Source organism: Falco rusticolus, chromosome 11 (assembly GCF_015220075.1).
Source record: "Falco rusticolus isolate bFalRus1 chromosome 11, bFalRus1.pri, whole genome shotgun sequence".
NCBI lineage: Eukaryota > Metazoa > Chordata > Aves > Falconiformes > Falconidae > Falco > Falco rusticolus.
Genome location: NC_051197.1, coordinates 27,604,726 through 27,628,825, shown reverse-complemented (window position 1 = coordinate 27,628,825; position 24,100 = coordinate 27,604,726). Strand labels below are relative to the sequence as shown.

At 50.9% G+C, this 24,100-nt stretch overlaps 1 protein-coding gene across 4 annotated transcripts in view; it reads left to right on the top strand.

The window, feature by feature from the left end:
* The window catches only part of PBX1 (PBX homeobox 1), a 135,594-nt gene that overhangs the window by 91,060 nt on the left and 20,434 nt on the right, over nucleotides 1-24,100 (top strand). For 3 of the 4 annotated variants that reach the window (XM_037404081.1, XM_037404082.1, XM_037404084.1), the window contains 4 exons: nucleotides 14,761-15,005; nucleotides 17,866-18,056; nucleotides 19,000-19,135; nucleotides 22,842-23,001. In XM_037404081.1, coding sequence (XP_037259978.1) covers nucleotides 14,761-15,005; nucleotides 17,866-18,056; nucleotides 19,000-19,135; nucleotides 22,842-23,001 — 732 coding nt within the window. Of the gene's footprint in view, nucleotides 1-14,760; nucleotides 15,006-17,865; nucleotides 18,057-18,999; nucleotides 19,136-22,841; nucleotides 23,002-23,309; nucleotides 24,005-24,100 lie in introns of those variants that run through there. The other variant, XM_037404083.1, reaches the window with a different exon arrangement.

The window sequence follows — 24,100 nt, the reverse complement described above, 5'->3', positions numbered from 1 at the left end:
AATTTGGAGCATCTCTCCTTTGAAGGCGGCGCTGGGCCTGGTGTCTGTGCTGACGTTGGAGTCCATGAGAGCAAGCGATTCCTCCAGCCAAGTATCTGCCAGGCTGTGTCGGGAGAACTTTTATCATTTCTGTCACAGACATCACAACTCGCTTGTCTTACCATACATCTTCCTAAATGTGACAGAATATTCAGCTGTTATTAATTGAATACTCTCTAATTTAACTGCTTAGCAGGAGGGAGAGCGACTGGTTTGTCTCAGCATGGAGAGCTGCCATCGGGCGCGCTGGAGGTTTTGGGATGGGGAAAGGTGATGTGGGGAGAAAAATGGGGCTTTTGGACTTGTGAGTACGCCCCCCACACCCCACATGGGCCTGATCCTCATCCTCACCCTGCCAGGGAAGGGCTCCAGCATCTGCTGTGGCTCCTAGCCCTGGGGCACATGGCCAAGCCCAGGCTGGAGGTGCTCAGGACGTTGCTGCCTCTCCATCCCATCCTGACACAGCCATCTGGGGATGGAGGGGAAGGGACACCCCAGGAGCATGGCCGGGAGCTGGTGGGGCTCCCTGGGTGCCTGGGAGGGAAGAGTGGTTTGGGCCAGGTTGTCCCAACCTCCAGTCAGGTGCCTGGAGGTGACACCTGTGTTGGGTAAATCCCTTCTCTGCTGAGGTGCTGGAAGCAAAGCTGAGCCCCTGCAGTGGGCTCCGTGCGTGAATCGCAGTGCCCATAGTGGCCTGGCTGTCCCCTCAGTCCCCAGCACACCCCAGTTATGGCTTCTTGTCTTCCTCCTCCTCCTCAACATCCACTTCCAGAAGCTCCAGAGATGTCCCGCATGCAGACTAGTTGTTATGGTGGGGTTGCTGAGAAACTTGGCTCCTTCAGAGGATGTGGGCAGCAGCCCTGCTTGCTGTCACCTGGGTGGCAGGCTGGTGGGGGACCATCCTTTCCAGCCACCCCAGCCTCCTGCCTGCTTGCACACGCGTGTGCTCGCATCTCTCTGCTGCTCTCCCAGAAAGTTCAAACCCAGAGTCAAGTTTATTGTTTCTATCTCGTTTATTTTAAGTATAGTTTTACACTTTATTATATGCTGTGACATCTTAAATGGAGCCTGTCACTCTATCTTGACTACTGCTAGGGGCTACAGCCACTTACTGTGTCAGGCTTTTCGGCAGCCCTGATTAACGATATCAAAACGAATGGATCCCGGTGCAGGCACAAGCACGAAAATCAAGGAGTGATTTGCATATTCAGATTGTGCACGGCATCGAAAGGCTGCAGCTCGTGCAAGTATTGGCACTGACACACCCCATGGATGCACATAGGTGCTGCCACGCATCCCTGTGTGGAGGACCCGTATGTGTTGGTAGGGTTCATGCACACCTAATTCTATTTATTTAGTATCTTCAGCCAAAAGGAAAAGCCTTGCCCTTTTTTCCCCGAGCTTTTCCATCTCCCCGGACAATATATCAATTAAGATAGCTAAATGGAATAATATTTTTTTTTCTTGTGAGCCTGTTGGGATATGTTGAAGAATTACCCACGCAAATGATTTTTTTTTTCCTGAAAGTAACATTTTGTTAGGTTAATTCATGCACTGGAAAAACAAACTTTCTGTTCTTCCAGTCCAATCTCCACTTACAAGTCAGGTTTTTGTAACCCTGTCATTGAAATGCGAGGTAGCCTACAGTAATTTGAATATTTCATTCTGCCGGCTGCTAATGCACTCTGCATTACAGATGGTACTTGCTCCATCCTTCTGGACTGGGTTCAATTATAAATGAAAGTAGGGAGCTGAGATTTGTCTTTTTGTCTCTGCTTAGTTGGAATAACACAATAAAGCTTGATGGGTAGGAATTCCTCAAGCTGCCTCCTCTTTGCCTGCGACGTCTCCCGTGTAGCTTTCTCCTCTCGATAGCAGATCCTGCTTGCCTTTCAAGTTGAGCCTGGAGTATTTGGGTTGGCAGTGGTGGGGTTTTTCACAAGTCATTTTTGGCTCAGATGCATTGTATCCCCTTTTTGGAAGCGCTCTGTTCGGTCCTCCTCTTTCTCTCTGTTTATTTGCTGGCCTCTGCATCCCAGACAGGGAGCAGTGGTGGGAGAAACCTGCTTGGGCTGGGGAAGGAGGGTGCTGTGTGGCTTCTGTGATGGTGGAGGCACTGCTGGGATGGCAGGGACCTCTTCCCTCTCCTGGTGTGTCGCTTTCTAGACTGGGACAGGGATGACAACCCCATCCTCAGCCAGAGAGAAGTGGCGGGGGGATGTAGAGCAGCCCTCCTCCATCCCAGGGTTGCTGCCGTGGGCTCTTCCCAAAGCCCCTGGGAATAACAGGGCCCCTGGAGATCCAAAGAAAACATTTACCTCTGCTTCGTGATTAACAAAAAGGGGGGTTGCAAGCCTATAGCCCAGCTGCACGGAGGCTCTATATTACATACAGATGCCTTTTGTGAGCTCCTTCCCCATCCCTGGCCGGTAAAAGCAATATTGCCGAGGGAGTCAGAGGAGGTGAGGGCAGGGCTTTCAATTTGGTTTTACATTTACAAGGACCAGATGGCCTCGCTGGAGATGATCTTTGATCTGGGACGCAGCCGGAGTTGGGCAAAGAATTTTTTTTCCTTTTTTTTTTTTTTTTTTCTTTCTCCCTCTTTATTCTCCTCTCTGTTCACGGCAGGGGCCTCTCTTGCAGGAGCAGGGGGGAGCTGTGCGACCATGCTTGGGGCTGAGTATCACCCCCCTCTGCCCGAGGGCACTGCCCAACCATGCAGAGGGTGAGTCCGAGCGGGATTGTCCAAGGTAGAAGGCAGAGCTGGATCCTGTTACACCACCGCCCCACAGCATGGAAATCTGCGTCAACAACCTCTTGCATGGAATATAATTAAACACATGCAGGCGCCTTGAAACAGAAATGCCACTAGTTGATCCTTTTTAATTATTTTTTCCACTTTCTTTGGTGTCTTGTGCGCTTCCAGCAGCACGGAGGTGCAGGGGCTCTCTCCCCCCCTCTTGCCTCGCTAGTTTTGGGATTCTTTCTTCCCCCCACGTGTTTTGAGTGGAGCAGGAGCAAAGGCAGCCGATCCTATTTCACAAGTGCTTGGACTCTTGCAGCACTCTCCCTCCTGTCCAAACAGATCGTTTACAGAAGGGGCCTCTATTTAAAGAAGGAACTGAACGTTCAGAGCTGTTTTCTGGCCTTAAAACACTGCCGACCGGCTGTTGCCTTTCAAAGAGTTGGGCTTTGTCTGGCGTGCTTGAGGACCGGGTTTGACGCCAGGCTCAGCAGGTTGGCGTGGTGTCGTGAGGGACTGAGCATCGTGCAAAAAACGTGCTTGTTTATTTGCCTGAGATCATCGAATCCCAGCAAAGTTGGGTTTAAGGTGGCATGTCTCAGCCACAGGAGCTTGATGGACCATCTAGGCAAACAACCTCTCTGGTGCTGTGAGTGGGACAGGCTTGGAAACCAAGCAGATGGGAAGAGGAGCATTCAGGTAGGCTTTGGTGTGATCTATGCATGGCATGAAGACCTTGTGTGTAAGGGAAATCTGCAAGCAGTTAGAGGGACGTTTAGTCCTGGAGAGCTGTGGTGCTTCAAAAACACACAGGGGTGACATGCCTGTGGACTCCAGGGAGGCTGCCTCTGGTCCTGTCACCTAGGTGGCATCTATAATGCTGTGAAGTGGCCTGATACCATCCCAGTACAGACCACCACTGAAAGTAGGTGCCTGAAGTTGTCCAGTGGCTGATGGGTTGCATCTAAATGGTAGCTGCACTGCAGGAACTGGGGTAGGATTTCCCACACTTTTGGTTATGGTTGCTTCTTGGGCTTTGGGCTTGGCGTATTCATCACACGTGTGTAACTCAGTTCCAGAGTTTTCATGGAGAGGGCTTTGAATTGCCTGGTGCCGTGGCTGGGGAGAGGTGGACATGGGGAGGGATTTTTGCATCTGGAACAGGGACCCTGTCTCTCAGGGAAGAGCAGTGTCCAGCCTCCACAAGGCAGAGAGCCTGGGCCATGGGTGACCTCAAGAGAAGGTGATCACTGGTGGTAGGCACTTCCAATCCACGCATACTCAGCAGTGGCCGCAGTGTCCCCTTTGCCAGGGCAGCAGGTTTCCTGCAAAACCCATCCCTGAGGTTTCACCCTGGGAGGAGAGTCCTTGCTTAATAGTTGCTTCTTCCTTCCCATTTGTTTGCCTCATGTTTGCATGCACCAAAAAAAGGATATATGGTTCCTGCAGCTACCTTCTGCAAGCACTGAGGAACGAGGCTGCCTTCAAGTAAGCAGAAGAGTGACAAGGGCCATGCTCAGCTCTTGGGTTGCATCGGAAGGTTGCTGCTGGAAATGGGAACGTGGTTCTGGGCAGAGAGCGCGACAGTAAGTAGGAGGCAGGGAAGTTCCTTGGCCCCGGAGGGAGAGGACACGGTCCCAGGGTGCTCTGCAGTGGGGGGCTGTTCCGTGTCTGTCCCCAGCTTTTGGTAAAGATGTCTGTCTGCTTCTGCGCTGTTCACTTTGTGAGAGAGAAAGGGTGGAAAAAACCAGTGTGTATCCTGTGATGACTTGGCTCCGAGACCTGGAAAAACTCCCTGTATTGCAGAAAATCCCGGATCTAGCCCGTGGCAAGGCCATGGATTTGGCAACAGAGCGGCGGGGTGATGGGCAGCAGGTACCTTCAGGTAGTTTAACAAAGCTGAGGCTTGAGTGGGACATTGCCATCTAATGAGCTCCAAGGCAGCTTTCCTTGGATGGAGAGTCTCACGGGTCATCTTTTTTGAAGGATGGCAGGAGCAGGGAATCTGAAATGCAGCTTTTCAGCTTGGGCTTTTGCCAGTCTTTTCACCTATGACTTTCTCGCCCCGGCTGCTTTGTGCATGGAGCAGCCGTGCGCAAGCACTGCGTGTCCAGGGGAGATGACCTTTCTGAGAGGGGAGCAGACTGGAAAGGCAGCTTCCTTCTGGGGGAAAAACTCTCTTTGTTTGTTCTCAGGTTTCAGGGCTTGGCCTGGGGCGGTTGAACTGGGACCCTTGTCCTCAGAGGGGCTCTGGAGGCCCCGGCTTCTCATTAGCAGATTCAGCTCATTCAAAGGACCCATTTCTTTTCAGCAAGGAGAATTCATATGCAAAGCACCGTGCAGATCCCAGCCCAACTGGCGTTCAGAGTGTGTGTGTGGGGGGTTATGGCTGGACCTGTCCTCGGAGCAATCCTGTCTTTTGTTTGCTGATTTATTCCTGCAGGGCTTATGGAGCCCCAGTCCCTGCCATGCTCCCCATGCCATGCTCCGGGATGTGTCTCCAGGCCTGGCCAAAGCCAGGTCCGAGCCATCTCCTGGGGTGGGGACGATGGCTTACGCTGTCCGTCAGTGACAATTTGCTCTCTTGGTGCTGCAGAGGGGACTCTGGGCCATCACCCAAACTCCACTGGGAGAAAGTGAGGTCCTGGCACAGCAGGTGCTGCCCTTGGAGGAACCAACGTAGAGCCCTGTGTGTAACCACCTGTTCTTCTTGTCACAATAGGACAGTCTGATTCTTTTGTCCCATATCGCGACCTCACATTGGAAAAAAATCCCAAACGTACTCTCAGAGGTGTGAGAAGGAGGGCACGTGTGCATGGTTGTGTTATCGTCCTCCCCTCCACTGCCAATTTACCATCCCAGCCACCGGCTTTTCTCCATGGAAGATGCTGCTCCCCTGAGCTGGGGCAGCCTGTGGTCAGTTAGCTGGGTTACATCTTCAGCTCAAATCTGGCCCAGCAGCAGGGCAGCACTGAATCTCGCCCGGCTTTCCTTTATCTCCCGTGGCTGTTGCTCCAAGCAGCTGGAGGTCTGTCCCAGTCCCAGTCCCCATCCCCTGCCCACAGGAGGTGATGAGGTGAGATGGCGGAGGATGGGATGGAGGAGCCTGGGTGGCCGCAGCCAATCTCTCCCTTATGGTGTGCTCAGCACAGCTGGAGAATTTGAGATGTGCTGGGTTTGCCTACGCAGATAAGGGATTGATTATGCTTCACAGCTGTAACTGGAGCCAGCTAATCCTGCCCTGCTTAGAAAAGGGAGAACTGCTTTGCGAGATAAGCTGAGTGCGGGACTGTTCCAGCCTGCATCAGCATTGCTCCCCAGCATCAGCCTGCTTCATGGCCGGACCGTGAGCTGAGCCTGGGGATGTGTGGGGTGCCCAGTGGGATGGGGAAGGGACCTGTGTGTGGCTAAAATTTGTCCATGCTGTTCCAAGGGAAGAGTGCCAAGAAGATAGGGTTGATCCCTCCATGACCAGAGTTTGGCTCTGGGATGATGAGTTTTTTGCAGAGTGTTATTGGGGGAGGTGGAGTTGATTTGCTTAATGAGGTGGAGTTGTGAGGGTTTGCTGTTCTGTGGGACAATGGCAAAGGTGGGCTTGAAGCTGCTGTAACTGGGAGGAGAGGAGCTGGCTTGTCCAGCGGTGGGGCAGTTGGCTTTGGTTGGCTTGTTTTGAATCTTTGCAAACACTTCCAGCCTGCTTTCTGCCGCTAAACCATGTCTGTTCAGCGATCGGCTTGTGGTGCGAGAGGTTCAATCACCTTTGGTTTCTGAGTGCTACCTGCCCCCAAATTTCAGAAATTACAGCCGGGAGCTTTGCTGCCGAAGCCCGTGGGAGTTGACCACCAGCCTGCAGTGAAGCATCCATGAGTAGACACAGCTTGCAGCCTTAGGACTGTAAAGAGAAAAATAGAAAATACTTAAATTTGATCCACAGTGCTTTGTTTGAATACGTAGCCGTAACTGGGCATGTGGAGATGGGGTCAAAAGTTTCCATACCCAGCTCGGTTTCTAGCCGTGAGCTAAACTGGTCGGCAGGAGTAGGATGCAGGGAAGGACTGGAAATACAAGCTCATATATGTTGATGCAGCTTCCTGGGAAGTCACATTCTCAGGGAATCTGGTTTTCAGTAATCACCACAACACTGTTCCTTCTTTTTGTGGCAATTTTAGATCATTTTCTAGTTGGGGTGGGGTAGGGGATGACTTTTTTTCCACCCCAATGTGTTAGTGATAATTTTCCAGACCTTTTGATCATTTTGCTGCCAGATCCTTGCTCGCTATGGCAACCCGTTTGGCATTTGGGATGGGGTTAGGAGAAAACTGGTGCAGACTCTTTGCCAGCGCTGTGAAAGACATGTCTCTCTTCTGCAGCTTCCACGGCACATGCAGGCTGCATCCTCCTGAAGTGATGGAGAGCTGCTGCTGGGAGCTGAGAAACTTTCTGGCATGTGATAAATTCCCTCCTCCCATTTCCCACACCCCAAAATTGCGGTTTGAGGGTAATTCAGACTTACTTTTTTTTTTTTTTGGGGGGGGGGGGTTGGATTCAGCAAATAATTTAGTCTCTTCCACCCCAGAAAGATGTGAAGTTTTTTTTTTTTTAAGCAGTTTGGTTGTTTTGAAATGGACCCAAATTTTTATTAAAGAAAAGAGAGAAGGGGAAAACTTTAACATGTAATGGGAGGGGAAGATTTCTTTTTTGCCCTGAGCATCTGGTGCTTCTGCTGTTGGTCATGGCCTTGGTTGGGTCTCTAGTGGGGCTCGTTGGCCATGGCTGGAGTTGGCCTCCAGGGCTAGATGGACCGTTACTGTGAACTGATGTGACTCACTTCCATCTCTGTGGGAGTACATATCTTGCCACAATTTAGTGTGCTTTATGGACTGAAGGACCGCTTCTCCACCTTTAAAAGTATCTCTCACAAAATAGTTGTAAGTGCTTTGCTTCAAACAGCCCTGGTGACACTCCTGTGTTGGGAGAGGAGGTGGGATTGTGGGGGCCTGGGGTGGCTTTATAGTGCTTATGGGTATTAGCCTCTGTCTTGGTTTGTTGCTGGGGTTGGGTTTATGTGTGAGAAAATTGATGACAGAAATGGCCCGTTGGTTTCACAATGTTCCTCCTTTTCCTGGGAAATAAATAAATAAATAGATGCACAAAAAAGCCATTTTGCCAGCTGAAATTTTCCGTGCCTCATCCCGTGGCAGCCTATTTTGGAAAATCTGAGCAAAAATCTGTTCATCCATTTGTAAGTTTTGGAAAGGTTGGAGCGAGGAGGGGAACTTTCATGTCAATTGTAAGAAAAAAAAAAAAACAACTTCTCTTAATTCCCGCTTTCTGGAAGGGGGCGTGTCAGCGTATTTGGAAATTCCAGCTTCCATTTACGTTGGAAATAGGTATTTGTGTTTTGATGTTGATATTTTCAGTGGCTTTAGGTAAACATGGTGAATATATCCAACTGAGGTTTAAAACACCCTGTGATTTAACTTAACATTGAAGTGCTTCACAGTGGTTACCGAGATGTTGATACCCATTTAAGGTGGACACCATCTGCTTTGCCGAGAAGACATTTACATTGCTGCCTGTCAGCAGGGCCCTTGAACTGGCAGTGTGAAGACCCAGCTGGAGGTGCTTTAGTATCCTCCGCAGATCTCTGGAAGTTTATTTCTCTCAGCATAGGGTCTTGAAGGTGATTTGGTTTAAAGGGAAGATCCAAGATGCTGCGTTTTCGTTTTGCTGTTGCAGAAGAAAGGACGGCTGCAAATGTATTTGCATAGGAAAAAAACGGAGGTGTTGAGGTTAGGTGCATGGGGTCGGGGGGCTTTCTGCACAAGAAAGTTTAGGAAGAGCAGCTCAAGCCCATGCCATCGTGGATCAGCTGAGGAAGCAAACCCCAACTCTCCTGACTTGGTTGTGACTACACAGTTGAGTACGAGGAAGATGCAGCCAGCCAGCCACAAGCCACTTAATGTGTAACTGTCCTCAAATATGAGGCAGATGGGAGTATTTTTGTACCAAGTTCAGTGCCGTTGATCTTCAGCGTTCACAAATGTAGACACAGGCTCCAGGGAATGTAGAGATCGGCTTAAAATAAGGTGATTAGTTACTGGTTTTGTTAGCAGGGACATTTGCTGGCATTGTGGCTGTCCTTCTGTTTGCTGGCTGTTGTTTTAGACCTGGAGGTATAAAAACATATGTTTAAAGAAAACCGGTGAGCTCATGTGACTCCTGAAGCTTGGTCTTCACAAGCCCAAGCAAATACCGTGGATAGTGGTTAAATTGCAAAAGGCTGGAAGAAGGCCAATGTTCGATGTGTGTTTCCAAGCCCGGCTGTGCACTGTGTGCGTCTGTGCAGGAGTTTTGGGGTTCCTGGGGAGGAGCTGCCATGCCTTCATTGTCCGTACCACCCCGCAGGGGCACGCACTAGTCTAGGAAGGGATTTGCACTAGAATCCTCGTTCTTATCGAGAAAGGTCTAATTCTAAAGTCGAAAGATTTGCTCATTCATCCAATGTGCCGGTGAGGTGTCCGTGATTTGTTGGCAGATGAGTGCCTTGGTGGGGAAGGAGGCATCTCGCCCTGCTTGTGGCTGTGCAAGAGGGCAGAGAGCAGCCAGCAGTGCTCCACCAGTGGCACTGACATGCCGGGCATCTCTGCTTTCCCTACAGGAAAGTCACACCAAAGGCCAACTCACAGCCCAGCAGAGGAATTGTCTGCCTCTCTTGAAACTCTTGCTTTGGGTGGGTTGTTCCCCCCCGCAGTACATCTTAGGCACAGTGGAGGCAGGGAAGAAAACCCTTTTGAAAATCACAACCTAATTACTCCCATCTGCTCCGGCACTGCTTCCCATTTCTGCCTGCCAGGATGCTTGTCTCCGATGCTAAGTAGCACATTATTTTCGATAAGTTGCAATCATTTACTTGAAATCTCCTTCTCCTTTAAAATGTCCCCCTGGAAAGGCAATTCAGCAAGTTGGGAATGGGCAGAAACAACCATGAGAAAAGCCATCCAGAAGCAACCCAGCTCGGGCAGCAGGGCAAGCACTCCTCCCGTACTCGTTAAAACCACACAGCAGGTTTCTCGTTAGGGTGGGTTTGTTTAAATGCCCAGGCACTGGGACCGGCCCGTGGCCGGTGGTGTCAGCAAACGGAGCTGCAGAGGAACTGCCAGCTCATGTAGTAGGAGGGGATCTTAACCAGGCAGTCACAGCAGATTTCACAGGACCGTGCTTTTGACTGCTGAAGTCAGCGGAGAGTTGAGGAACCAGCGGCCGCACCAGCTCTGGGGGACCTCCCGTTTCATCATTGCAACCTGAATTGGCTTCATGTCTTTCACTTGTTGTCTTCTTCCAAGATGTCCCTATTGCATCCCTGAAGAGGCTGTTCCCACCTTGCCTTAGCCTCCTCTGGTGTCTTCTGCTTCCACCCCAGAAGTCCTGGCCAGCACCTAGCTGGGAATGGGTGTGCACGCATTCAGCAGCACCCAAGGGGGGAGACATGAGGATAAGAAATGGTGGAAATGCTGTACCACTGCAGCCTCCGTCCCCTTGTGAGTGGATATATCCCATGCTGGGAGTCTGGCCAGGACAGGGCCCTGCTTCCCACGTCTCCTCAGCTTGAGGACAGTGATGGCAGTAGGATAAATTGACCTTTCTGGGAGAAAGGTAGAGCCTGGAGGTCTGAGCATCCTTTTTTGTTGTGACTGCTGAGCTACAGTCTCCTGCTAAGCTGCTGCCATCACCCCCGTCACGTTTGATTGCCTTCATGATGTCATGCTGCCTCTGTTGCCTACGCACCTCTCTGGTCTGGAGCGTTTGGAAGGGGTGGAGAGCAGAGAGTTGCTAAGCTGAAACATTTTGGGGTAGCTTTGGAGAAGAGAGGTGGCTGTGTGCTTGCCTGCTGTGCTGAGCTGGCTTCTCAGGTCCCTTTGGAAAAATGCTCCCAGGAAAATGGAGTAAGTAAGGGAGCGGATGGTGGTGTGGAGGACCAGGAGCCTGATACCTACCTCCGGATTTCTTAGGTGTCTTCACAGCTCCAGGCCGTCCTCAGGGCACAGTCTGTTCTGAAGGCGTATGCCAGCACCGTGTCTGGCAAGGGCTGTGTCTCCTGGCCCTTGTCCCCCCCGGCTGTACATCAGGCTGGTGGCTGCCCCAGCACATGGGGACAACGGACACAGATACTGTGGTGTGGGGTGCTGGCTGCCCATCTTACGGGAGCATGGAGCTGGTTTCTCTGCAGGTGCTTCCCCAGGTTGGTGGGGGACATCTTGGAGCATGTGAAAGCTTTGGAGACTCAATGCAGTTTCCATTCCATGTCCCTAAATTGTGGGACAGGCAAGGAGCCAGGGAGCTATTTTCAGCTTGATCTTCTTGCCTGATTCTCTGAGGCCAGTCCTGCCACCACCTCCCCATGTCCTGCACCACAGCCATGCCACCGAGCCAGCCCAGGCCTGAGACTTGGACAATGTCCCCTGCATACTGTGGCAGTGATACCTTCCTCAAGAGGGTGAAGGAGCGAGAGTGTGAGCCAAGAGCCATTTCCCGGTTGCTGGAATGGGCCCCTGTGACCCTGGTGGTATCCATGACCAGACCACAGGCTGGCGGCTCGGTGGTCCGCTGCTGGTGATGGTGACCCTGCCAACAGCCGTGCTCCTTGGTTCCCCTCCCATGGTCAAGCCAGCAGCGTTTGCAGTGGTGCAGGAGGGGACAAGGCACATGGCTTGGCTTTGCTTTTAAAATACATCCATAGGAAAAAAAATAATATATATCTCTCTATCTTTGCATGTGTGCATCTATACGTTTATCTATAAAAACGCATTTTGGGGCAGTGGGGGACCGCGGCGAGGGCTGAGCACCCTCTAGCGACGTTTGCTGCGGCTCCAGGAGCTGCCGAGCCAGCAGGAAAGCGGCCAAGGACAGAAAGTCTCGCATGAATTTTCCTCCCCCCGGCTGCCAGCCGCTATCTTTCTTTTTGTTCTTCCTTTTTTTCCTTTTCTTCCCCCCTCTCCTCCATCAGGAGCAGCAAATGGTGGGTCCTGGGGATGCCAGTGCAGGGGCGGGAGCATGCCTGCAGCCCCTCAGCTCCGGCTTGCTGCCGGACCGCTGAGGATCATTCTGCTTAATTTATTTTATTTTAATTTGGTGGGAAAGCCAGCAGCCTGGGGAGAGCGGGGGCCTTTCACGATCGGCCACCCAGGCCCTGCGGGTCGGGTGTAGTGGCTCACCCCGCGCCCCCCCCGGCTGGCAGAGCAGGGGTCGCATCCTGCCACAGGGGGTATTTGGGAGGGTCAGTGCTGCTGGGGAGCCCAGCACCCCGGGCATTCTGGCAGGAGGTGTGTTGGAGCTGGGGACGGCACCGGGAAGATAAAAAAGGAGCTTTTAAATAATCATTTTGTCTTCTCCTCAGCTGAGCACAGCCTTCCAGGGATAAATAGGCAGCATCAGTTCTGCTCAGACACATTGGCCTTTCCATTTATTTACTGCCCAGCGTTACTGGGAGCCAGCACCCCAACCCAGACCATCCCCAATGGTCCCCAGCCGGGCTGGGGTCTCTGCTGCGGGGACAGGTGCCGGGGGGGCTCTGGGTGCACACCCCCACGGGTACTGGTCTGTGTGTGTTGCACGGTAATAAAGCTCAGGGGTTATACAGTGCTTTTCATCAGGAAGCAGCTCTCTAAACATAAACTAATTAATCACTCATGCCTACCTGTCAGGTCAATGATTCCTGAGATTTTTAATCTAAAAATATTTCCCTTTTGAAATACAGATGCACCTGTTTGGGCGATTCCGCTTTTGATTTGTTTATTTGGGGTTTTTTGTTTGATTGTTGGGTTTTTTTTAAATCTGTGTTGCTTTCCATTTATATTTGGGCTTTTGATGTGCTTTAATGTAGCAAATTTTTTCTTTTTTCTTTTTTCTTTTTTCTTTTTTGTCCTGGAAGAATAGGAATTTATTCTCTCTTTTTTTTTTTTTTTTTTTTCCATAGCAAGTTTATGTCCTCCCTGTAGCCCGGCCCCTTTCCTCTTCTTCTTTTAAGGAATTTGGCTATTTTTATCTCTTGTTTCAGTTTGCAGTCCGAAGACCCCAAACCATTTTCTTGATGAAAGCTGACCTCTCCTCTCGGATTTATTCATCGGCAAAGCGTGTAGCTGGGTGCTGGCGGTGGGGGGAGATGCTGGTCCTGTCTCCTCAGGGCTCGGCAACTGGCACCCGGCTCCAGATTTGGCACTCTGCCCCCATCCCTCTGTATAGAAATGATCCACCCTAGCGTGGAATTATTTATTATTAGCTCATCTTATTGGCATATTTACTGTTGTTGGGCTTTTTTCTGTCTTGCTTTCCTCCTGACCTTCCCACCTTTGTTGACAGCAAATGTTTTAATTACAGAAATGCCAGTAGATGCTAGAGTCCTGAAAGTTATTATTTCCATAGAGTTTGAGGCTTTTTAAAAAAGCTCTTTTTAGTGTTACCCAAACCTCAACAGGGCCTTTTAACTTTCATTTTATACTGATAATAGCTGTATCTTTAACTTATTTCAGAGTGAGGAAGACCATACTCGGTCTTTGCCCGGGTTTTTTAGCTGCCCTGGTTTTACTTTCCTTATTGCAAATTGATTTTAGACTTTGTTTGGTTTTTGTTTTTTAAATGACAGGGAAAATCACTTGCTCTTGTTTGTGCTGCAGATTCAGGGGGTCAAATTCATCTTGGTGTAAGTGGGCACAGCTTTATTAAAATCCACGCAACGTTACCCAGCTCTGGATGTGCGTGTGCGTGAGCGTGTGCTTGGGGGGTGTGTGTGCATGTTTACAAAATGCATTGAGCTCCTGTGCTGGATGAGATGGGGAAATACGATTGATTTCTCTTAGGAAATGCCTTTTTTGTTTGCTCACCAAGGATTTATTTTATTTATTTCGCAGCTGCACACACCTGTGCTTGTGTGCATGCGGAAATCTCAGGTTATGCTTCTGTTTTCAAACACAGGCCGTGCAGGGATGCGCGGGGGACACGTGGGGGACACGTGGGGGACTGCCATCCTTCAGACCTGGGCCATCCCAAGCGGTCGGGATGCTCACATGTGGTTTTTCCAGGGAAGTCCTCGCAAGAGAAGGACTTCTACTCAAGCAGTAATTGAGGTGGAGAGTACAAAGAGGGGAAGAGAATCCTATCCTTGGAAACTTGCTCCAGGAGGATTCATTTATCTGTTCCCCTTTTCTTAGCATGGTTTACACTTTACTGGAACAACTGGATTCTAAAAAAAAAAAACACAACAAAGGTGTTTTCCGAAGAGTAAAATTATATTTCTTACCGGGTTTTTTTTTGGTTTTTTTTCCACTGCGTGGTTAAAAGCATGGCCTCACAAGCCCTCTCCGTCTGCATTTAAAGATGGGGAAACTGAGGTACAGTCAGGCCTAGGCTCTGTGCGTCTTCCTCCGCTGTCTGGGGTTGAGGGCTGATGCAAATGGTGCAGGATCGGGCTGTAAATGGCATGCTAGGTGACACAGGAGGACCCCTGGGTGAGCTGAGGTCTGGGCTAGAGACCCCCACCTTCCCATTCCGTGCTTGAGTTGGGATATGGTCCCTATCACTTCTGGCACCAAGAACGGGTACATGTATTTTGGTTTTTGGTTGGTGTGGCTACCAGTTTTGCTGCGCATTCGAGCACAAAGCTTGGTTTTCTGGGTTAGCTCTGCAGTGAGCTCTCTGCCGGTTCTGCCCTACTTCTTCCCTGCAGGAAGGAGGGAAGAGGCCAGGAGGGGAGTGGGGAGCTGGAGTGGTCCCCGTCGCCGCTGCTGGGCTGGAGAGCCGAGGAGCTGCGCTTGGTGACAGGCGTTGGGGCACCAGGGTACAGACTGCCTGCTGGGGTACCCAGCAAGGAAGAAAAGCCCCGTTGGTGGGAACTGAGCATCCCCTTTGGCTGAGCATCCCCTTTCCCGAGTTAAGCCCTGGGCGCAACTCAAGCTTTGCTCTCCCTTTTGTGTCTCCTGCAGTGCTGAGCATCCGGGGGGCGCAGGAAGAGGAGCCCACGGACCCCCAGCTGATGCGGTTAGACAACATGCTCCTGGCCGAGGGGGTAGCAGGCCCTGAAAAAGGAGGTGGCTCGGCTGCCGCTGCTGCTGCTGCTGCTGCCTCGGGAGGAGCCGGCTCCGACAACTCGGTGGAGCACTCCGACTACAGAGCCAAACTCTCCCAGATCCGGCAGATCTACCACACGGAGCTGGAGAAGTACGAGCAGGTAACAGGCTCCTTCGCGGCGGAAGGCAGGGGTGCTGGTGGTGGTGGGATGGTGGGAGCAGGAGCCGGAGCAGCCAGAAGTGCCGGCACGGTGGTGCGGATGTGCACAGCCTGGATCGCTACTGACATCTATTGTTAGGAGCACACAGGCAAATGCAAACTGTTGCTTGATATTGGAGTGAAAACATGCTTTTTTAGGGTTGGGAGGGTTGGGTGGTTGTGCTGGGATGTGGCACGAGAATAGGCTCGGCACCGGTTGCCCCTTTGATTTTAGCTTTTCACTCCGCCCCTAGTACCTTGCCAAAAATTGGCCCTGTGAAGGGGGTGTCCTCTTCAGGGTGCTGGCCTCGGCGCAGGCAGTTTTCCAAGCAAGGCTTGAATCAAAATCTTCCTTGAATATTTCTTCTGCTTCAAAAGTTCTTTTTTTAAAAAAAAAAAAAAATTCTTGTGGAAAATTATTCTTAAAAAACCCCCAGCTATTTGGGTCATGAATGCAGCTATTGGTAACACTGACAATTGCATGAAAAGCTTCACAGGCCAATGATCAAAACTGGTTTCTTTCAAATGCTTCCAGATGTTTTGCAGACCTCTCTTTGCTGCTGCATGGCTTGCCTTGTGCTGAGTGTGGTTTCTACCCCAAGGTTGTGGTTTATGCAGTGCAAGCGAGGAAGCATCCCTCCTTTTTGGGTGCAGGGCAGGCTCCGCGGCCAAGGGCCAGGCAGGGTTCCAGGTCTGGTTTAACGCCATCTCTGCTGATGTGACAGGGCTATGAGCGGCCACTGGGGCTGGGGGCTGTATGGGCGAACCAGCCCAGCCCCCATTTTACCTGGCTGACTGGGTGCATGGTGGCACTGGAAGATCTCATCCTTCAGGAGCCGCGTTGCCAAGCTGAGGCTGCTGGTTGCCATCTTCAGACCTACACGCCTGGGTTGGAGCTGGAGTCAGTGTGGCCAGGCCAGACAGGGCTCTGGTGTTGGAGAAGCCAAGTGTGGTCACACCATGGAAGGCATTTTGGCAGAGCATTAGAGGAGGAGGCAGTGGCAGGGCTCAGGGAGCAGGCTGGGGGTAAGTTGGATGACCTTTGGTGGCTGTCACAGCCTTGCTGCCACTCCCTCGAGGCACGGAGACAGGGTGGTGTGGTGTGAGGGAGCCTCAGACATCTCATGTGGGTAGGAGTGGAGAGCACGTCAGGGCTCATCTTTCAGCCTCCAGGCTGAAGAAGGAGAGAGAGACCCTCTGTCCTCTGCCACCCGGGTCCAAGGAGAGACCCTTGGCACAGCCAAGGACAGGCTTCAGGGAAGGACCTTCTGCTCCTTCCTCCCCTTGGGCAGGAGGTTTGTTTCTTTGCATTTTTGATTCTGTTTCTGCATCAATTTTGCTCCCCAAAGGGGCACCCAAGTGGGAGAAGCCTTTACCCCAGCCCCATGGGGTGAGATGGGCCACATCTTTCCTCCTCGCAGCCCACCGACAGGATTAGTTTTGCCACTGAGTTCCTTTGCAGCTGGCTGTGCCGGTCCACATCTCTGGTATCATCACCCGCAGCCCTGCAAAGCCAGGGTTCAGGGCCACCGAACCTCCGTCCCCCTCCCCAGTCCCACAGTTGGTGGCTGGGGGAGCTCAGCGCCTGGCGTCTCACAGCATCTGCCTGCTGCTGTGACAGCACAGCGCTCATCGGCAATTTTGCCTTTAATGCTTTTTATTTCACGCCAAGAGGAGATGAGCTGAAATTGCTCGGGCATCTGGGAGCAGAGGCGGCCGGCTGAGAGCTTTCGTAGCTGGCGCTCACCCCGGGAGATGGGAGCTGTCAGCTGGCGCTGGTGACGGGCAATTGGAGGGGCTCTGCTGGCCTCGGGGATGTCTCCTTGTTGGGTCTGAGCTGCGGGTGGGAATTCAGCTTGGAAGGGTGGGGTGGGAGATAGTAAGTCAAGCCCATGTCGCCAGTCCACAAAAATCAGTGTTTCTTGCCCCTGCTTTTTTCCCCATCATGGAGTGGGAGCTGCGGATGCTGTCCCCAGAGCAGCTGCCTGTGCCCCAGCAGCACCGAAGGCGTCTCGAGCCATCGGTATCTGACTGCTGCTCTCAACCTGGTTTTCGGGGCTTGGTTCTGGGAATCAGAGGGTCCTGTCATGGGGGTGGAGAAGAGGGCGATGAAGTGGCCTTCATCCAGCCTCAAAATCCCTCCCTTGTCCCCCTGACTCCTCTTACGGCCCTATCCTCACAGCACAGCGTGGGGACAGCACGAGCGGCCAGGCAGTGCTGTGCCAGCAGCAAAGTAATTGGGATGGTTACCTGGTTGTCCTTACTTGTCAGGGCTCCTGCCTCACTCAGGTTTTAATTATTATCGTTATTTCTGTCTTACCTGATGTGCTGAGGGCACGGAGCGGGGCCGCGTCTCTCTGGGAGCTGCTCCTATGAAGCACAAGGGGCTCTGCAGGATATGTGGTGCTGGGGTCCGGCTGGGGCAGTGGGAGGAGGGACAGTGGGTCAAAAGGTTCATGGTCCTCCTTAGACCTCCACCAGTCACATCCAGAAAAACAGTGGCTGGGACTTCTTCATGCTTAACTTGAGTCCTAAAGCTTCAGCTGCCCCAGCTCCATCCATGATTCCTGAGAGCGAAGAAATTGGCTCCTGCCTTTCTCAGCGTACTTTTGGGGAGTCTCTCAAGTTCTCTGCTTGGCAGACGAGAGAAATTTACATCTCCCTGGAGAGCCAGCACATTCTTGCTCTGGGTCTGCTCTGAAAGCCCCAGCCATTGAGGCCTCCACTTGCGTCTCCTTCCTTCAGCAGCATTGCCTCCATCCTTGACGCCCTCGAATGACCTTCCGATCCTGGGGTTTCTTTTGCTTTTCTTGCCATCCCAGGCATGCAACGAATTCACCACCCATGTGATGAACCTGCTGCGTGAGCAGAGCCGGACCCGACCTATCTCGCCGAAGGAGATAGAGCGGATGGTGAGCATCATCCACCGCAAGTTCAGCTCCATCCAGATGCAGTTGAAGCAAAGCACGTGTGAAGCCGTAATGATCTTGCGCTCCCGATTTCTGGATGCACGGTGAGTTCACCCCACCAAACCTTTCTCCCCACATGCTGTGCAATGTTGTTCAGGCCTGGGAGAGCTGTTTTGAGGTTCTAGAGTGAATTCAGGTCCATCTGAGGGGCCATGCCTCTTGGTCTTGAGCCACAGAGGCTATTTACCTTCCTTATCCTTTAGCTGTCTGTGGCTCAGCAGGGTAGGGGACAGCAATTCAAGACATCCAGCCTTTGTCTCAGGGAGGCTCCCACCTGTACCTTGAGAACTGCACATTCTGTTTTTTTCTGTGGCAGAAGGAAATTCTGTGACTTGTTGCAGCAAACCTCTGTGGTGAAAATGGGCACTTCAGTTAGGGCTGAAAGCTAATCTGCCAGCCCATCGTGCCCCCTCTAGGTTCCTGTTCTTTTCCTTCTGTTTCCGTTGTCCCAGATTATTGATCTGCTGCAGAATTCTTCCACTGCCCAAGCTGGTTACGTGCAGCCGGTGGCTTGGCCTGCAGTTTGGGACTGGGAGGAGAGGCAGCCACACTGGGGGTACGAGGAAAGAGGTAGCAGATGTAACATGCAGCTGTAAATGGAACAGGCTTCCCCAAGGATATATCCAGCGCTGTTTTCTCAGCATGGAGCTTTGCAGAGTAGCAGTGATGGTTTTGGCCAGGGTAGCCAGGTGTTGGGAGTCACCTTCCCAGGTGGAGGAGCTGGGTGCCAACTTCAAGACTCTTCTGGGAGCTGGAGGATACAGTGACAATTTGCTTTGGAAGGTGCCGAGAGAGGAGTCACCAGCAAGGTGCAGATGAGAAGCTTCCAGGCCATGAATCTGTTGCACTCCATGCTCCCAGGAGCAGGGGAAGGAGGGAGAGAAGTGGGGGAAATCAGGGTATCTAAAATTGCATTCCTATTTCTGAATCCCTGGCACTGATTCCCTTTCCTTTTCCTTCTATTTCCCCCTCTTTCTTCATGCCAAGGCGGAAGAGACGAAACTTCAACAAGCAGGCCACGGAAATCCTGAATGAGTATTTCTATTCCCATCTCAGCAACCCTTACCCCAGTGAGGAAGCCAAAGAAGAGCTAGCCAAGAAATGTGGCATCACAGTCTCACAGGTGAGAGAGCTCAGAAATACAGCAAAGATGGCTACTAATGGGAAACCTTGGCGCGGCGAAGGGCACCCTGGACCACGGTCAAGTCAGTCATGGTGCGGTGTTGAGCATTTAATTACTAAATGAGTGTAGCGCAAGTTAGCGTTAAGTGGATGGGAGAGCAGATGGCAGACTTGCAGACTGAAGGCATGGATGGAAAAGGAGACTTTGGGAGAGGGTTTAGAAGGGATGAAGACTTCATAGAGCGATGGTTGTGTGTGCAGCCAGAGTGTTAACAGTGCAGAATGTGGTGTGAGACCCACAGAAGCAAAGTCTTCTCCTCAAGGAAACAGTGCTGAGCTGGCTTGCAAGAAGAGCTTCTTTGTGATGGAAGTCCATCAAGCCAAGGGGTGCGAAGGGAGTAGGAAGAGTTGCGCAGATTTTGCATGGTGAGGTAGAACGGACAAGATCCCGGTGGGAAGGGTTTGGGTCAGGTAGGGTTAACGGTTATAGTTTGTGCTCAAGGAGAGTGGGCTTTCTCAGGGTGATGGCTCTTTGTCATTGCTCTTGTGCTGCGGAACACGACATCTCCCTGACTTGCTTGTTCCTCAAAGAAAGGTGGTCAAGAAAAAATCGAATTATTTCCATACATTCAAGGCAGCCACATAGTTTCTGGAGTCTGTAGCTTTGACCTGGGAGCTGCTGGGGTTTGTGAGGAGTGTAGTCAGTCCTTGAAGTGTTCAGCTGTACATTGCTCGGGCCTGCCCTTCTTTATTTCCTCTCATTTTGGAGCAAGCTGTGTGATTGAAAGCCAATCTATACAGCCTCTGGTAGGCTTGTCCTCATGTGAGCTTAGCACTCCTTCTAGGCTCCCATTGCATTCCCCATCTTGGGCTGCTTCCCAGCCCCAGGCACATGCCTGTTCGTCGCTTGAGTAAACTGAAGACAGCAGTAGCATCTGGTGTCCTTGTGAGAGCGTGTCTGCCTTCAGCAGGAGCAACAGGATCCAAGGGTAGGTGTCGTCACCGTGTTGAACGCCTGCTGAGTGATTCCAGTTGCATCCCCTGGGTCAGAAGACCCAAACGTTGATTCTGCCCAGAGTTACCTACGAGAGATAGCACATATTGGCTGAAGTAAAACTACAGCTGTCCTGATGCTTCCCCTCTCACTTTTATTTAATTCATCTGTTCACACTTACAACTTTTCTCACACAAAAAGAAAATGCCCAGGAGAAATCCTACACTTTTTTTGTTCGTGCTGTATCGTAGTTTTTGATCAAGCTGTATCAAGGCTGCTTTGTGCCTGTCTCCAGGATCTCCCACCCTTCTTCATCCAAAGAAGGTAGAAAAACACACATCCAGGTCTCTGTTTCTGCTGAGGTGGGAACATGGGACAGCGTGAATCTGTGCAAGTCATGAGCAGAGGTGATCTGAACTCAGAAGGGTGACCAGGGTAGGTAGGTTCTTTGCTTCACAAGTTTTAAGATGGAGATTGATTGTGGTGGCCGTTTATCCTGACTTCCTTCGCTGTGGCGCTCAGAGTTCACCCACCGGCTCCAGCGTTTGAAGCCAGAAGAGCTGTTGTAGAGAGATGGCCAAGTGGGAAGATCACAAAGGAGCACGGTGTCGTTAATGAGAAAGCTGGACCGAGTGAAATGGAGGTCCTTGCAAACAGCACCTGCTCCTGGTGCCGTTGAAACGTGTGCTCCCAGATCTAGGTTGGGTGCTGTTCTGAGTCTCTGCAGGTTGTATTTTCTTTTCCCTGCTCTGCAGCAGCACAGGATTGGGTACCTGCAGTTCAGCAGCAAATAAATTGGTGGATGAAGTGACTCCTGTGTAGAAGCTGCTGAACGCTCTAGGAGCACTGCAGATAGAAAGCATCACAGGAATAAAAACATAGAGGTTTCAGTTATCAGCACCCAAGCCAAAACAATTGTTTCCCTAAGATGAGGAAAAAATCATAAGCTTCCCAGGACGAGCCTCCAGTATTGTCTTTTGTCTTCTGTGTCTTGGTGCTTGGACAGTCCATTTGGAAGGGGGAGCACTGATGTAAGCACAAAGGGAGAATGTCCTTGGAGTCCCACCAAAGAGTTTGAGCTGCTAGCTCAAGGTTGCAGCTCCAAGCAGTCCTAGGAGCGCTGGAGAGTTGCAGTGTCCTCTGGCGTTTGCCCATACTCTTCATCCTGATGAGATTTCTCAAACGAGGTTAGTAGCGGCTGGAAGTTGTCTTCTGCTTAGAGACCTGCATGTGAGAAGACATTCCTGATTCTCTGTGTTCGTGTTGTTGAAGAAGCAGCTGAGAGCTACTTCCCAAACTGTAGGTTGAATTTTCCCATGTCTCCTCTGAAATTGTTTAGTGCAACGTAGTGTCCACAAGTGAACAGGATTACCGTCAGCAGAGTACTGAGCAGGATTTGGGGAATGCTGGGTCCGTGGTGCTTTGGGAGGTACCCTGCCATTTTCCCTGGGAAGCAGTTCTGGCCAGGTACCACAGCCTGGTTTCACAGACTTTGAAGTTATGCTATCACTGTGCTGAACCTCTGACATACATACTTCAGGGTATTTATCCAGACACCTTGTCCAAAGTTGTCCAAGCGACCTTTCTGTCAAGCATTCATACTACTGATCCCAGGATATCAGCCTGACAGTCTGCAAGGACCACTGCTCAGACATCTCCTTTGAGTTTTCTGAGGTTCATCCATTGCGCTGCTGCAGACGCAGGGAAACGGCTTTTGCCAGGACTGGCATGAGCAGAGCGGCACCACTTCGTTCTGCCTTCAGGTCTGGGCCATCATTTTCAGCCGCCCTCATGACTTGTGAAGAATTTCATCCTGCTTCTTTACATTTGTTTAAAATAAACCCACTAGCCCCATTCAGCACGCACTTCTAGTCACTTAGACACATCAGGCCCATACCGGTCTCCGGGCAAACACGATGGAAACATCTCCTGCCTCTTGCTAAGGGACACACTTGTTCCCTGGGACCAAAGTTAGGCCATAGGACAAGCCCTGTGCTCCCTCTCCAGCCTTCCCCTGAAGCTCCTGGGTTAGGTAGTGGCTCACACTAAACCGTACAAAGCCGAGTTCAGCTGGAGGAAGAGCATCCACTTCTGACCTTTTGCACTGATTTCACGCAGATGGATCAAAAGCAGAGCTTCAGTGATCCCAAGGCAATTTTGTGTGTCAGCCGAGCCCGAGGAAGTTTGTTGGGTGTTCTTCCTGAAAGCCACAGCTGGCTTCCCCAAAGGGAGCAGAAGGGGCACCTGGGAGTCAGGAGATCCACCCCTGTCAAAGGGCTTCTGAGGAGGAGGCAAATAAAAAGTTCCAAAATGACACATACCTATTTTCAGATCGTGCAATTTCAGGGTCATTTGATTTTCTCAGGTTTTTTTAAACACGTCTGATGTTTTCATGGGGTGGGTCTGGCGGTTCCTGTGGAGCGTCCCCTTAAGCTTAAGGGACATCTTATCCATAGAGGAACCACAGTGGACATCTCATCCATAGAGGAACCAGATACATCCGCGCAAACCCAGCGCTCCCAAGGTGGCCCCACCACCTTTCCTGGGCTTGGTGTCACTCACGTGGGTAGAAAGTGCTACCTTCGGCGGCTAGGAAAATGGGGGGGAAAAGGAATATGTACTGCTTAACCTGAACTAATCCACCTTCCTCACCCAGCTGCGCTTGCCGGAGCCGAAACGTTAACGTCTTTGTCTTCTCTTAAACTCGCTCTAGGTATCAAACTGGTTTGGAAATAAGAGAATCCGGTACAAGAAGAACATAGGTAAATTTCAAGAGGAAGCCAATATTTATGCTGCCAAAACGGCTGTCACGGCTACCAATGTGTCAGCCCATGGAAGCCAGGCTAACTCACCCTCAACTCCCAATTCAGCTGGTTAGTTTTTGTGGTTTTTTTTTATTTTGGGTCATTAGTGTTCGTTTTTTTGTTAATTTCCCCTCCTCCCTCTAATCTCTCTCTTATTTCCTTCTTTTAGTTATTTCAGTTTTTGTTTTCTGGTTTTGGCTGGCTCACTTTTGTGGTTTTTAAAAAACAACTAAAAAGAGAGATGGGTTTGGTTTTGGGGGTTATTTTGATTGGGGGTACTTTATTTTCTTTGCTTTTTTCCCCTCTTTTTTTCTTTTCTCTCTTTTTTCTCCTCCCCTTCCCTGTTCTGTTTTTCCTTGGAAAAATGACGTGAACAGACCTTGTGACTGACGATGCCATGTTGGGGATTATATGTATGTATGGTGAACGCAAAACCAGAAAAAATGATCTGAAAAAAGTTGCTGGGATTGCTTGCACTTATGTGGGGGGAGAAAAAAGAAGTGATTAAAAAGCTGTTGCGTAATGATTTTATTTCACTGGGGCTGAAAGCATGAGTGGCCCTAATGGATAAGCCCAGCATTTCTGGGATGTCCTAACTCATGCCATTTTGGGGGTTGTTTTGGGTAGATTTTTATCCTTTGATTTTCTTTCTGTTGTGGTTACCTTTGATTGCTTATATGACAGTGTCTGGATCACCTGCAAGAGTGTGCTCTGTGTGAATTTTATTTTCCTTTTGTGTCAACGTGATCCAGGGAAATCCATGGGTAGTTCCCTTCCCTTTCCCCCCTTCCTGCCCATTTGCTGTGGTTTCCATTTGTTTGTTTTGAGGGTCAAAGGCACAGAGCACTTTGTCCAGATTTCAACTCCTCTGCTAGAGAACGATGCTTAGTTCATGCGTGGTGCCTGCCACGAGGGTGGCCGACCCAAAAACCATCCTAGGCTGTGCTCAGTTGGTTGTGCTCCACTCCCAAGAGCAATGGAAAATTGGGATTTGATTAAACGGAGGGGAAAACATTAACTTTGTGGGTGCCATGTACTTCGTTATCCACGTGAACATCTGCGTGCCTGTTTTTCTTTTTAGGGGTGGGAGGGAGAGTGGGAATGTGCCACGCTTGTGCCTTTGAGCTCAGTGTCTGCTCCTAGTACCCTTTCACTGGGGTGTGATGCT